Source organism: Labeo rohita, chromosome 11, assembly GCF_022985175.1.
Source record: "Labeo rohita strain BAU-BD-2019 chromosome 11, IGBB_LRoh.1.0, whole genome shotgun sequence".
In the NCBI taxonomy this organism is placed as follows: Eukaryota; Metazoa; Chordata; class Actinopteri; order Cypriniformes; family Cyprinidae; genus Labeo; species Labeo rohita.
In genome coordinates, this window is record NC_066879.1 from 21575812 (window position 1) to 21591708 (window position 15897).

Here is a 15897-nt window from a genome sequence, read left to right on the forward strand (position 1 = left end):
GGCAGGGATGAACGATGCAGTTTACGAATATATAAAAGCTTGTTTGGTCCGAATGCACATGAGTTGGCAAAAGAATGTGAGCAGTGAAGAGTTTAATCACTATGTGTTGGATTCTGAACACTGAGATACAACTGAAGTTCATTAAGCCAGCATTTCCACACCCTGCAGTGGCTAGTTATCAATGGGCTCTTTGTTCTAGCTGCAGTTCATTGTTGTGAATATATTGTAGAAGAATGAAGCTATTTAACTTGTTTTTGACCATTTTATCTCACGGTTCATTCTCCCAGCTTTTCATTCACAGGCAATTGTCAACTGTTATTTGTGCAACAGGGGCCGCCAATGTTTTCAATGACCTTGGTTCCAGAAGTGTTTTTCCATTCATTTTTCCCCACAGGGATTTTAAAACATCTTTGTTTAAGAATTATAAGCCATGAACTAAACAGAGGTCAATTAAAACATCGGACAAAATAACAAAAGGTATAAGACTGTGTGCTTAACGGCATTCATGAAGGAAATAACTACAATCCTACGAAGCACTACGAATGACATAAATTTAAAAAGCTATGGAGAATTATAAAACTAAATCCTTTTTTTTTTTTTTTTTTAACTGTGAGATTTACAGTAAAAATAAAAAAAAACAGTATCTGTTGTTGCCAGAACTTTACTTGGAAAAAAAAATATGGTAGCAACATTTTAAGTTTTACAGATTTAAATTAAATTTACAAATTTTTTACAAAAATTAATTTTTACAAAATAATAATAATAATTAACTGAAATAATGTTAATATACCAAAATCATTTTTACCTGTTCTTATTCACTTCCAAAAGCTGTACATTTAAATGAAATGTCACATTACATCTATTAATTTTTCCCCATATATATAATAATAATCATGGGTAATGTATTTTTTAGGGATGCACCGAAATGAAAATTTAGGTTGAAAACGAAAATTCGCACTAGGCCGAAAACTGAAAGCGTAAATTGTTTCGGTCATAGGTCTGTCTTTAAAGATTTTTAAGTTATCGTTCCCCTATGGAGAAAATGAATAGGATTTTTACTAGGGCTGGGTTTTGACGATTCAAATTCGTCTCAATTCTGATGCACAGGCTTGAGATTTGATTCAATTTAATTTCATATTGGTTATTTTGGATTAGGGCTGCCTCCTAATAGGCCGACTATTAGGAGGCAGCCCTAATCCAAAATAACCAATATTAAATTAAATCGAATCAAATCTCAAGCCTGTGCATTTGTTAGTTTAATTGTTAGTTGTTGAGAAGAGGCTTGGTCAACCAAAATTTTATTAGTTGCTTAGTGGCAGAAAAAAAAATTCCATAAGAAGTAGCGAAGTCATACACTCCATGACGGACAGATTGTTAACGGCTGGTCTATGTTGTAATACAGTACATAAAGACTGTAAAGACACTATGTTCATTTGTGTGCACTGAGAATAACAACAAAACGTTGCACTTTTGTAAAGTAATTAAAGCACAAAGGACGTTGCCGTCTCAGTCTCTGTAAAGCTGAGTGCGAAACTTTCGAAATTCCATGTAGGCTTGCTTTTTGGACATGAAAAACATATCTAAAGAGAGTTTACCTTCAAATTAACCAATTCAAATGGAAAACAAATATTCTCTGATTATGTAATTCGCATGAAACATGCAAACAGGCGCATCACTACTGCAGAGATGACAAGTCAGTGTCGCTAACTTCACCTCTTAACCGGAAAATAAAGGAAGCACTAGTTTATTATTACTTTACTATAATATTGAAGTTTAAAATGAACTGATTTGTACAACAACTCAATTAAGTTATTATAATAATAAAGTTACAATTACATAATTATATTTCTACTCCAATTCGTTTTTTGAAATGTAAACATTTAAAAGGTGACTGTCATAAAAACATGACAGATTTATTCAAACAAACTAAACATTGAAGAACGGTAAAAAAATAAATATAATAAATACGCTACATGCTGCATATATTTAGCAAAGTTCTCTTCTCTAGAGTTCATTTTTGTAACTGACTAATGAGTTTATGGTCACTGAATATGTTTTTTCTAAAGTAAATGTGACATGATTGTTTACAAGAGGTTATATTGACGTCTTTCCGCAATTGAAACACTGATTGAGTGATTACATGAGACAGGATACGGGTTTCGGTAAATTGTACTCTTTTAACATATCTTCAGATGTTTATTTTGTGCTGCAAGTTGTACTAAAGCGCTTCCGCTTCTCTTGAACTGAGGTGTTAAAGCGACTGGCGTCAGAATGGCATTTATTGTTTGAATATTGTAATAAAATGGACAGAATTTGAAATCTGAGACTTTGTTTAATATCAAAAGTAACAAAGCACAAAGCTTATTGCGACTTATTGGATGGGAGGCGCGCTACAAAATTTTGTTCATTAACTGAAAACAGGCTAGACTAATCAATACTGTTTCGTAAAAAATCAAGAAATCAATATATTTTATTTACCCAGCCCTAGTTTTTACTTCGGGAACCAGACTTTTGCACTCTACTGTGAATTTTTGTTTTATTGCATGAGTAACATCTTCGTAACCCAAAGTGTAAAATTCTGCCAATGTGTGGAAATGCTATTGCTTCATTCCCATAACAAATAGAAACCACCTTAGGCCAAAGGACAGACGGATATCCTTGATAGTTTCTACATTAGCTGCTATCTGCCCTCTCCCTTACGAGCGACTAACTATCAAGCAGGTTCCGAACAGTCTTACGGGTGTTGTTCGCGCACAGGCCGTAATGCTGGCGAAACAGCTAAAGCATTCAATCGCACGTCTTATATTCCCGCTAAAATCTGCATGTGAGCTTTTTTCTCAGTTTCGTTCCAGGGGACCCATGGGATGTGAGGTTACAGTGAGCGAAAAGCATAGGGGGTTTCATTCAAGTCACCTCAATTAGCAAAGAATAATAATTGAAATTCCTCTGAATCCCAGGGAAGGGAAGCGTCAACAGCCATTTTGTGATCAAACTCTGAAAAGTGAAGTGCAGCCACATTTCCAGGAAGGGAGAGGGGGGGAGAACTATGAAGGACGGTGTAACTCTCTCACCATGTTCACAAATCTCTTCAAAAACCTTACGTCTCTGACAAATATCTTGCAATTGACCAATTTAGTCGACGCCAAAACCCTCCTTTGCCAGCCTACAAGCCAGAAAAACAAGAGAAGAGATGGATTATACTTAACAAGCAATTGGTTTTGAGCACTTTTGAGCCGATGCAGCGCTTGATGTGACGTTACGGCTGTTTTGTTTTCCTTCTCTGCACTAGTTATCAAGGATTCGGCGCATCGGTCAGACTCAGTAGTGGCCGATGATACGATCTCAAACCGTCAGCAGTTCCTCTTTTGACTATTATGACACTCACCATCCATCTTAAGGCAAGCATGGGTCAGACAGAAACTCAATCCTTAAGGATGAATGTCACAAAGGTCAGTTTGCACTCAATGTCCCAGAGAAAGGTGATACATGCATTATTGAATCATAAGCTGATGCGCAAAAGGAAAAAATGTGTCTTTGACTTGACATTACGAAAAAGACATCGCCGTTACGAAAGCCCTGTGAACTGAAGAAAACACAAAACATACTGATGTGCAACACAGTGAAATGGACACAGATACATACACAAATTACAGCACAATTGGACACACATGGGCCAGTGAGAAAGACAGACAGTAAATACACAGAATGCTTTCAGAAATGCACAAATGTAGTGTTCAAAAGCATAAAGGAGAGTGGCGGTAAGCTGTGCCAATTTTTCTTTAGTTTTCTGAAGAGCAGGGCCATAGAAATATTATGAATTCACAAAAAAGGTCCATGTTTAGTAACTAATTACTAACGTACTATCTTTTTCCAAACTATTTCCTGCACATTATTCAGTTTCTTAAAGAATTATCTGAATATTTCAGCACAGTGGAATTATTTTCAGTGTTATTTAGTGATTCGTAGATAGATTGTAAAAAAATACAAAGTGGAAAGACAAAATACACTACCAAGTTTTTGAACAGTAAGATTTTTAATGTTTTTTAAAAAATCTCTTTTGCTCACCAAGCCTGCATTTATTTAAACCAATGTACTGCAAAAACAGTAAAATTTTTAAATATTTTTACTATTTAAAATAACTGTTTTCTATTTGAATATGTTTTGAAATGTAATTTGTTCTTGTGATTTCAAAGCTGAATTTTTAGCATCATTACTCCAGTCTTCAATGTCACACAATCCTTTAGAAATCATTCTAGTATGCTGATTTGCTGTTCAAGAAACATTTTTTATTTTTATTATTATCAATATCTAAAACAGTTTAGTGCATTTTGTCAGGTTTCTTTGATGCATTGATATTTCTGGTCATCAAATCCTGAAAAATTCCTGTTTTCAGCTGTTTTAAATATTAATAATAATAATAATAATAGTAAAAAAAAATATTTCTTTAACAGCAAATCAGCATATTAGAATGATTTCTGAAGGATCATGTGATACTAAAGACTGGAGTAATGATGCTAAACATTTAGCAAATAAATTACATTTTAAAATATATTCAAACAGAAAACAGTTATTTTAAATAGTTAAAATATTTTAAAATATTACAGCTTTTGCTGTACTTTGGATGAAATAAATGCAGGCTTGGTGAGCAGAAGAGATTAAAAAAAAAAACATTAAAAATCTTCCTGTTCAAACAATTTTACTGGTAGTGTAAATTCTATTAGATACCTAAATGCCTAAAATTGTATATTACTATGTAAATTTGATTTGACATAAAAGTTATTTTACCAGTCATGTAGAAAATTTACTTTCACATTTTCACAAAACCTTAAAAATCAATTTTCTCTCATAATAGAAAGACGTATATTATGGACCAAGGCAAAATATTTAGATGCAAAATTGGTTAGGATGGCACATCTTAACCCCATTCTCTCTTATGCCACAGAGTTGGAGTAAAGTTTGTAGGAAATGTACACAATTTTTTCCAAAGAGCACTGTATAACAATTTATGTCTTACACAAAACTAACATTTCATTGCAATCCTTACTCCAGATTATTTCACATGCTTTAGTAAAACAAAGAAAAATCAATTCCCTATTTTAAAACACATCTGGATGCTTTCACCCTACCTGGCACACAGACTACGATAAGTCAGTCCTTTCCGTCGTTTTGAAATCTTCATTTGGGACCTCACAGTGACACAAACCATCAGCTGGGACCGTTTTTAAAACCATAAACCGCCTAATTCTTGCATTTTGGTGGTCCTACTGATGGTCCATCTAGCTAAAACGGTGTTCACAAGTGCTAAAATAAATAGCGGATTTACTATTAAGAAAAACGCGAATTAATATATTATGCTCAACTTAAAAAAAAAAATCCTCAATCACACGGATAAACCACTGCAAGCCTGTGGACTACCACCAAATAAAAAAATTAAAAAAAACACCCACTGAAAGCGTACTTGGTTATCTAATCATAAACATCACGCCTATAATATAAAAACCACGCATATATTAATAACACAAAGGTCCAAGGTTAAAGCAAATACACAAATCTGGCTCTAATTCACCGTATAAACGAGCTCTACTGGCATCACAGTGCAAACAGCGTAAGCCACACAGAATTAAAAGACTATATACATCAATTATTCTACTCAGACATTCAAAACATCCATTATATTTTGATAAATAAACGACACCGCTCTCACTGAACACAACTGTCCGGTCGCGCATCCTTTGCGCTGGTCCGCACTGCAGCGCGTCAAACACCCATGCAGTGACTCTTTGCAATCTGTAGAGGACGCTTGGTAGATGAATATTCATTACGTTGCGTGACGTTCGTCTAGTACAGCGACGTGATTGGCTGATAGACAGGAGCTGCGCTAGTCAACTAACGAATCGAACGCTTATCTTATGACTATTAATTACACTCCAGGAAGGTTAGCGAGCGACGTCAAATAACCTCATTATTATTCATGAGCTATGCCTTCGCCGTAGTAGGATTTGGCTACACCCGTGTCAGTGTGAATTTTGTATAGTTACATAAACTAGTCAACAAATATTAGAGAAAAGTCTCTAAGATGACCAAACTCTTAAAAGTTCATTAGGTTCAAAGTAAACATATCGATGAAAACAGAAAAGGCTCCTCCACACAGAACTACTAAATCTCTAAATTGAAGGCAACAAGCACCAGAGGCTCGTTTTATTTCAGCAAACGCGTATTATATATTTTTCAAACACTTTAAATGCTATTTGCACATATCCCGGATGCAGCTGGTTTAATTTACATTCCTACAGAGGATGTTAGAACATAATAGCGGTTGTCCAATAGGACATGGCCTGGCATCTCACGACCAGCCATATTGGCTCACAGCGATTTTAAAATACATAACGCTTATTACCTGCTCATTTTCTTATGTTTGGAGGCTCATAACCTCTTTTCCCCCGTCAGGATTCTCTTTAGATTTCTCTCCACCATTGCTAAGGATGCTGGATGCTCCCTGCTTTGCTCCCCGCCCGTCTGGATCCCAGCATCAGCACCACACATCACTCTTTCTCTCTGACCTCCACCACAGCGATGCTGATGCTCAGCAAACGGTATTTCGCTCTCTGGTGGCGGGCTCTTCACAGTACATTAAAGCTAAACAATTTATGAATTGTGGATAGTAGAGTTTAGCTTTCATATGAATAAGTCTAATATTATTATTACTGTTTTTTATTATTTATTTCAATTTGTATGTGTACAAAATGTCACTCTGAAGCAATACATGATGGTCATGTAGTCACCTTTTTTCAACAAAATTATTTAAAAAATAGAAAAAAAATGCTATAATATTATAAGCTTATATATAATATACAAAACTTTTGATTACAGATGAGACTCTTTGATGACTGAAAACTGAATATTAGTGCTCCATATACCAAAGTACACATAATTCTTAACAAATATTTTGTAGATAAAGAGAATCTCTGGTACAAACTGTATTTATATATTTACATGTTTGTTTTTTAAATGTTGGTTATACTGAGTCAAATACAGGGTTTGAGAAGTTAATGTTTTCTGGCTCCTCTTCCTCGTCGAAGTCTTCAGGACGAAGATCTGATTCAAACATCCGCTGCAAAAGTCCATCCACAGTTCTGGATCCTGGAAAATAAAACCAAAGTAGTCTTTCAATACTTACTCAGTTAGCAAGACTAAGAGTGCATTTGAAATAAAAATAAATAAATAAATAAAATACTTCTTGAAGCAATCTTGAACATGAGGGAGGGCTTCTGTTTGCCAGCTTCAGAAGAGCCCAGTTCACGGTCAGTGCTTTCCATTGCATCTACAAGACCAGTGTCCACACCATCCCTGACAAACACAAAACCACATAAACCTCCATTAAAATCAGAATCAACAGCAACGGGATGCTTACATGTATACATGAAACATTTTTATAAAACAATTTATTAGATAACTTGATAGCAGGTCTAAATGGCACATACTGTTGAACATTAAGCTCCAGCTCCTCTATTTTTTTCTCCAGAGACGTCTGAAGGTCACTTTTGTCAACTGTGTATTCCACCAAGAATGCCTCCAAGATAAATGCTACAAAAATACTGTTGAATAATAAAAACAATATTAGGCTCACTACTCACATTATGCATACAGTTGGAGTCAAAAGTTTACATACACCTTGCAGAATCTGCAAAGTGTGAATTATTTTACCAAAATAAGAGGGATCATACAAGTTGAATTTATAAAAAAAAAAAAAATGTTTTTGTTTGTTTGGTTTTTGTTTGTCCTGAACAGTTAAACTGAGCACTGCTCTTCAGAAAAATCCTTCAGGTCCCACAAATTATTTGGTTTTTCAGTATTTTTGAGATCAGTCTTTTCACACTGAGGACAACTAAGGGACTCATATGCAACTATTTCAGAAGGCTCAAAACACTCACTGATACTCCAGAAGAAAAAAACAAAACAAAAAAAACAATGCATTACGAGCCAGGGGTGTAAACTTTTGAACAGAATGAGGATGTGTACATTTTTATTTTGCCTGAATATCATACTTTTTTCATTTAGCACTGTCCTTCAGAAGCTACAGAATAAACTTACATGTTTCCCAGTAAACAAATTAACTTAAATTTACCTTGATCTTCAAATTCCAAAAGTTTTCACCCCCCAGCATTAATGCATTGTGTTTCTTTCTGAAGTATCAGTGAGCATTTAAAACCTTCTGTAATAGTTGCATACGAGTCCCTCAGTTGTCCTCAGTGTGAAAAGACGGATCTCAAAATCATACAGTCATTGTTGGAAAGGGTTCAAATACACAACAATGCTGAATAACCAAATAATCTGTGGGACCTGAAGGACTTTTCTAAAGAACAGCGAGCACCAGGCAGTTTAACTGTTCAGGACAAACAAGGGACTGAACAAATATCACTAAAAAACCCACACACACAATTTTTATGCATTCAACTATTATTTTCTCTTGTAGACTATATGTCTTGTGAAATATCTTATTCAGGTCAGTACTAAATTAAAAAAAATAGCATGCATTTTGTATGATCCCTTTTATTTTGATAAAATAATTAACATTTTGCAGATTCTGCACGGTTTGTGTAAACTTTTGACTTCAACTGTGTTTGTCTTTCAAAATAATATTCTAATAGACAGTTCATTCATTCTTACTTGATTATTATAATGACGACCACAATGTGAAAAAGGACAAAGAAAATTCTGGCTGAAACGTGTGTGACTGCTGTGAATCCGCTGGTCAACAGTGAAGCTGAGTTAAAGGAAAAGCAATGCGTGATAATGATGTTATTACAACATTCAAAAACCTTAGTCTAGAGTTTCACAGCATTATCCTTGGAGCAGAAACATGTTTTGATCTGTATTCATAAAGGATATCATGCCACTGATTAACGACGGTGAGCTCCAGCAAGACAATGAAGGAAGAGACCACATTGTTGAAGTTGTTCTTGCAGTAGTTGAGTTTAGCAAAAGTGGTTCCTTTAAGCAGAGGGTTTCCACAGTACTCTTGATCCGGACTTGTCGAGTGTGGTTCGAAAAACTGAACCTTCCCTTTAAATAATTCCATTCCAACCATGGCAAATATGTAATAGACCACCTGTATGGGACAGCAATGGGTTTATACATCTCAGTTTTTCATCACAAATCACAGTTTAATATGCAGCATGAGGGGTCTGCCTCCCTTCAAATGATTACATCCCTGTCCCAGGACCATAACAGGATGGAACAATGGAACACTGTTGGCGGCTTGATGAGGCGCAGCCATCTAAACACAGCCATAAATCAAGCACTGCATCCTCCCCCCCACTTTTTTAACACCCTATTATTGCACAAGGTGTCCTTGAGGCCAGTTATGGTGCAATATAGATGGATCACCAATGAGAGGATGGCCTTCTTTTTTTTTTTCATACTTTGTCAGAGGGACATTTTCAACAATTTTGCAATTTTGTATTTTTATTTAAAGCAATAGCCTGTATAATGCATGCAATATATACACTACCATTCAAAAGTATGGGGTTGGTAAGATTTTCACCCAAAAATAAAAAACTATCATTAATTATGTACCCTCATGTCTTACGGGTTTGGACGACCTTTGTTCATCTACGGAACACAAATTAAGATATTTTTAATGAAACCTGAGAGCTTTTTGACCCTGCATAGACAGCAACACATCTACCACATTCAAGGCCCACAAAGGAAGTAAGGACACTGATAAAACAGTCCATGTGACATCAGTGGTTCGACCGTCATTTTATGAAGCTATGAGTATTTTATCGATAGCCTTCCTATCTTTCTGGGCCTTGAACGTGTCATTTGGGTTGCTGTCTATGCAGGGTCAGAAAGCTCACGGATTTCATCAAAAATATCTTAATTTGTGTTCCAAAGATGAATGAAAGTCTTACAGGTTTGGAACGACACAAGGGTGAGTAATTAATGAGAGAATTTTCATTTTTGGGTGAACCAAGCTCTTCAATGTTTTTGAAAGTCGTCTCACTAAGACTGCATTTATTTGATCAAAAATACAGTAAAAACAGTAATATTGTAAAATATAATAAAATATAACTGTATTTTGTTCATAAAATGAAAGTAAATGGGGTCCAAAACAACACTGAAACCTCATGGACTTCTACAGTATAGACAAAAAGAAAGAACAGAAGAAAGTCAAAGGTTTGGATTGACATGAGGGTAATTTATGACAAAACTGACATTTTTGGGTCAACTATTACTTAGGAATATGTAAATACTCACCACTATGAGTTGGACAAATGTAAGAATAGTCGGTCCAATTTTAATAAGAGTGTTGATGATGGCTCGGAATCTACAAAGGCATGTTTTTTCAGTTCAATATCATATAGCGGCATATAAAAGACATTTTCAAGCACAGAAATCACTTGTGAGGTTTGCATTTGGCTATAACTCTCTGACCTCTTTATGGAATCCACCAAGCGTATGAGTCTGAGGACTCTCAAGATGAAAACGATGTCCAAAATCTGGCGACTTGTGTAACCTCCAGCTGCAAATCAATATTTGGTCAATCAGTTGCAAAGAAAAAGATAACAAGATTTCTTAAAGGTAAAGGCTTATATTACACTTAACATGTTTTATTTAACATTTAGAAAATGCAGCTAACTTTTTAAAGGATTGTTCATGCAAAAATTCTGTCATTAATTACTCACCTTCATGTTGTTGCAAACCTGTAAGACTTTCGTTCATCTTCGGAACACAAATTAAGATATTTTTGATGAAATCCGAGAGCTTTCTGACCCTGCATAGACAGCAACGGTGCTACCACGTTCAAGGCCCAGAAAGGTAGTAAGGATATTGATAAACACACATAGCTTCATAAAATTATGGTTAAACCACTAATGTCCTTACTTCCTTTTTGAGCCTTGAATGTGTTGGTAGAATTGCTATCTATGCAGTGTCAGAAAGTTCTTGGATTTCATAAAAAATATCTTAATTTGTGTTCCGAAGTTGAACGAAGGTCTTACGAGTTTAGAACAACATGAGGGTGAGTAATTAATGACAGAATTTTCATTTTTTGAGTAAACTAACCCCATTAATGTTTCCAAGTGCACTGTAACAGTGATACATAAGTATATACCTCCTAACCCTCCTAATGCTTCATATTGTGCACTTACAGTGTTTGAGTGCTGAGTTAATGATAGTGCCAAAGAGTGCAGACACAACAATGATGGTATCAAACCTGTAAAAGATAAGTTTGATTGAATTTGTTTGAATGTGAGCTCACACAGATGATGTTATATGATCAAATTCGCTGAGCCATACAAAACAAATGTCTCCTCACCAATTCCAGAACTGATGTCGAGCGAAGAACGTCCGAGGCTCGGTAGCGTACAGTTTGAGAATGATCTCCAACATATAAAGAGCCAGAAAACCCCACTCAGCATTTGATACCACAGGGTTCTCCTCATCCAGACCAATGAACACAGCATTTACCAGGATAATCAGGTCGTAGACATAAACAAACATTCTGAAACACAGAATACAACAAACAGATCACCATATGTGACCCTGGACCACAAAAGCGATAGCGATAGCCAACAATACATCGTATGGGTCAAAATTATTGATTTTTCTTTTATGCCAAAAATCATTAGGATATTAAGTAAAGATCATGTTCCATGAAGATGTTTTGTAAATTTCCTACCGTGAATATATCAAAACTTAATTTTTGATTAGTAATATGCATGGCTAAGAACTTCATTTGGACAACTTTAAAGGCGATTTTCCCAATATTTTCCCAAGATTTTTTTGCACCCTCCGATTCTAGATTTTCACATAGTTGTATCTCAGCCAAATATTCATCAATGGAAAAAATGTATTCAACTTTCAGATCCCAATTTTAAAAAACTGACCCTTATGACTGTTTTTGTGGTCCAGGGTCACATATGGCAAGCACACGTTCAAACATGTTAAACAGCATAAACAGGATGTCCAACAGGGTCACAAAAGGAATTCAAACAGCTTTCTTCTAAAAAAAAAAATATGTGAATGTCTCAGGATCAATGAAAGTCCATGTACCTGTGATGAACCACATAGCGGATGAATCTACTGACTGAGGAATTATACATAGAGGGGAAACAGGTCTGAATGGGGTGCGGCTTTGACTTCACTGTGATCACCTGAATACTCAGAAGATCAGCAAGCTGAACAAAAGGAAACTTCCCTGCTCAGACAAAGAAGATTGAGGGGAAAAAAAGTGGAAAAATAAAAACTGAAGTCAAATATCACATTTAAGACTATTTTTAAACAAAGGAAAAATCAGGCTGACCTATGTGTCCTTTATTCTGATCATCCAAGACGCTCCAGAGTAGTTCCCGGTGAGCGACGCTGATTTTCGGCTTGACGAGTTTAACCAGATGGTTCCATTTGGCCTGGGTCACCACAGGCTCCCCACCTTCACCCCGTGTCTCCTGAAGCAAAGAAAATGCCCGGCACATCTTAAATCTTCTGGCCTTCACCAGCTGCCGCACTTCCTCCTAGAAAACATGGAAGAAATCAAATCAGTGTTCCACTACAACTACAAATGTGACCCTGGACCACAAGTCATAGGTAGCACAGGTATATTTGTAGCAATAGCCAACAATACATTGTATGGGTCAAAATTATTGATTTTTCTTTTATGCCAAAGATCATGTTCCATGAATATACTTTGTAAATTTCTTACCGTAAATACATTAAAACTTAAATTTTGATTAGTAATATGCACTGCTAGGAACTTCATTTGGACAACTTTAAAGGCGATTTCCTCAATATATAGACTTTTTTGCACCCTCAGATTATCCCAGCCAGATATTGTCCTATCCTAACAAACCTTGTTTATTCAGCTTTCAGATGATGTATAAACCTCAGTTTTCAAAAAAAATTGACCCTTATGACTGGTTTTGTGGTCCAGGGTCACAAATAGCTACAAAAGAGAATGAGTCAGATTACTGGATGGAGAAAGTTGCATGCTGACATGAAAAATATATAAATACCTTAAGGTACTTTTTGTAGTTGTTGTAAACAACAGCCAGAAAGAAGGACATGAAGGTATACGTGTTGATAACAATGTACAGAATGAAGAAAATGGTAAAGAAAACACTGTAGTTGTATGCCGGCATCCTACAATGAAAATATAAAAACATCAAATGTTACAGAAGCATTTGCATAGCATGCTTAAAGCATATTATAAGCTACTGAAAACTTTTTATTCAACTAAATATATACTTGCACACTAATGACAATTACACTAAAAACAACAAACTTAAAAGTACTAAAAGTGCAGAAAAAACTGCAAGAGTTGAAGACTTACATGACATCTGGGCTATTAGCAGTGGTTACTAAAACATAAAGATCGAAAACAATATCCAAATAGTCTGTGAAGTATGGAGAACCATCAATGGTGAGAAGGCCCCTGGGATAAAAGAAAAGCACATAATGAGCAGTTTAACACAAATGAGATGACTAGAAAATAGAGGTATGAATTGATGATACTGTAATTAAGTTTACCTTTTACCAAATAATTTAAGAGCCATGAGAGAAAAGACCAACACGCTGAACATGAATAAGAGAAAAACATAGGAGATCTGAGGCAGTGCATTCCGAATACTCCTGAACGCCCTCCGCAGCTACAAACACAAAGAGAAGGAAATAAAAAAAAAAAGAATGGGTTTGGAGAAGAGACATTTGTGCACTATGGGCATACACTACGAAGTTTAGGTAAATGTTTTTACTCAAAGTCAAATGTTTATACTCAACAAGACTGCATTTATTTGATCAAAAATACAGTAAAAAGTGAAATATTATTGCAATGTAAAATAACTTTTAATTATTTTAATATGTTTTCAAATGTAATTTTTTCCTGTAATGGCAAAGCTGAATTTCTAGTCTTGAGGGTCACATGATTCTTCACAAACCATTCTAATATGCTGATTTGGTGCTTAAGAAACATTTCTTATTATCATTGTTGAAAACAGTTGTGCTGCCTAATATTTTTGTGGAAATAAGATGCAATTTTTTTTTTTCAGGATTCGGTGATGAAAAGTAAGTACAAAAGATATTACACTACCAGTCAAAAGTTTTTAAACATTAAGATTTTTAATGTTTTTAAAAGTCTCTTCTGCTCACCAAGCCTGCATTTATTTGATCAAAAGTACAGCAAAACAGTAAAAGTTTGAAATACTTTTACTATTTAAAATAACTGTTTTCTATTTAATATTTTAAAATGTAACTTATTCCTGTGGTCAAAGTGATAATTTTTGGAGAGGGAAAGAAATTATAGAAATTAATGCTTTTATTTAGCAAGGATGCTTCAAATTAATCAAAAGTTAAGTTAAAGATTTCTATTTTTGATAAATGCTGAACTTTCTATTCATTAAAGAAACCTAAAAAAAAAATTCTACTCAGCTGTTTTCAACATAATAATAATAATAATAATAATAATAATAAAAATAAATGTTTTTGAGCAGCAAATCAGAATATTAGAATGATTTCTGAAGGATCACGTGACTGGAGAAATGATGGTAAAAATTCAGCTTTGAAATCACAGGAATAAATTACATTTTAAAATATATTCAAATAGAAAACAGGTCTTTTAAATAGGAAAAATATATCATAATTTTACTGTTTACTCTGTACTTTGAATTAAATAAATGCAGGCTTTGTGAGCAGAAGAGACTTCTTGGTAGACTGGTAGTGTATATGTGTCTGTACTGTCACTTTTGATCAATTTAAAAAGAAATATATTTCTATAAAACTGGTCATCTGCACATTATAAACAAAAAAAAAATATATTTTTTAATTAATAAGGTAGTTAAACAATGCAGGAAACACATGAAAAAAATAATGTATAGAAATTATATTTATTGTATTTAATTGTAGTTTTCTTACTTGTCTTCCCTCTGTAACATTGACTAACAGAAGTGGTCTTAAGACCCTCGACCACCGGACGCCAAAGTAGCCTGTTGCTTTCAGAGCCCCGTATATAACCAAATCTATGAAAGAGAGCTGTGAGATGGGAAGAGCAAAGGAAGATCATAAAGCAAAAATGAAGTTACATTCAAAATCTCCCAAAATTTCTAGATATGCTAGCTAGTATCAAGACACTCATAAACCTTCTGCCTGACCTCACTAGTGTGAATAGTGAGAATTCACACTAGTGAAGTCAGGCGGAAGGTGTGAATAGTGACTTCATCTAATTCTGTGTAAAGCGTTTCAATAAAAAAGCTGCTTATCAATAAACAAGAATCTCCAGTAAATATCATATGGGAGGGATTGCATGGAATCCAGGATATCATAAAAGCAGTAAACTCTCTTTTATGTCACTAGTCAAATTATGCACATGGAGAATATATTGCAAATCAGTGATAAAACATTTAACAGAATTTATTATTATGTTAAAATGTTGTTCGGGAAGTTTCCCTGCAAAATACATGTTTTATAGTTAAACAGAGACAGAAACAACAAGCACCCAAGAAATATTCACTAAACGTCTACTCATAGTCAGTGAACGCAACATTTCCTGATGATCCTGCAGAACTGCTGAGAATGCCAAACCATGGGCTAAAGTTCATTTCACAATGTCGTTACAACTACTTTCTCAGCATTTTCTCATGCTTGTACAGACAAAATACTTTAGGAAAATTCATTAGTACTTAATTCATATAAATAGCATATTATGATATGAACAAAACTGATTATGTAACCAGTCAAACGATTTTAAACAGTAAGATTTTTAATGTTTTTTTTTAAAGTCTCTTCTGCTCACCAAGCCTGCATTTATTTGATTCGAAGTACAACAAAACAGTAACATTTTGAAATATTTTTACTATTTAAAATAACTGTTTTCTATCTGAATTTATTTTAAAATACAATTTATTC

General features: G+C 34.6%; 2 protein-coding genes across 5 annotated transcripts in view; both read right to left on the minus strand.

Moving 5' to 3' along the window:
* Positions 1 to 6588, minus strand: part of ttbk1a (tau tubulin kinase 1a) — a 43972-nt gene extending 37384 nt beyond the window's left edge. Inside the window, exons 1-2 of one of the 3 annotated variants that reach the window (XM_051122765.1) lie at positions 5127 to 5782; positions 3072 to 3163 (exon numbers count right to left, since the gene is read on the minus strand). In XM_051122765.1, the coding sequence (XP_050978722.1) occupies positions 3072 to 3074 (3 nt within the window). In that variant the 5' untranslated portion in view covers positions 3075 to 3163; positions 5127 to 5782. Of the gene's footprint in view, positions 1 to 3071; positions 3164 to 5126; positions 5783 to 6397 lie in introns of those variants that run through there. The other 2 variants (XM_051122766.1, XM_051122767.1) reach the window with 2 other exon arrangements.
* A 117-nt stretch (positions 6589 to 6705) lies between these two features.
* Positions 6706 to 15897, minus strand: part of tpcn3 (two pore segment channel 3) — an 11227-nt gene continuing 2035 nt past the window's right edge. For both annotated transcript variants that reach the window (XM_051123520.1, XM_051123519.1), the window contains exons 5-19: positions 14908 to 15024; positions 13528 to 13646; positions 13331 to 13432; positions 13014 to 13140; positions 12308 to 12515; positions 12058 to 12202; positions 11321 to 11506; positions 11154 to 11218; positions 10438 to 10525; positions 10261 to 10330; positions 8890 to 9109; positions 8668 to 8758; positions 7482 to 7595; positions 7235 to 7347; positions 6706 to 7140 (exon numbers count right to left, since the gene is read on the minus strand). In XM_051123520.1, coding sequence (XP_050979477.1) covers positions 7016 to 7140; positions 7235 to 7347; positions 7482 to 7595; positions 8668 to 8758; positions 8890 to 9109; positions 10261 to 10330; positions 10438 to 10525; positions 11154 to 11218; positions 11321 to 11506; positions 12058 to 12202; positions 12308 to 12515; positions 13014 to 13140; positions 13331 to 13432; positions 13528 to 13646; positions 14908 to 15024 — 1890 coding nt within the window. In that variant the 3' untranslated portion in view covers positions 6706 to 7015. The remainder of the gene's footprint in view (positions 7141 to 7234; positions 7348 to 7481; positions 7596 to 8667; positions 8759 to 8889; positions 9110 to 10260; positions 10331 to 10437; positions 10526 to 11153; positions 11219 to 11320; positions 11507 to 12057; positions 12203 to 12307; positions 12516 to 13013; positions 13141 to 13330; positions 13433 to 13527; positions 13647 to 14907; positions 15025 to 15897) is intronic.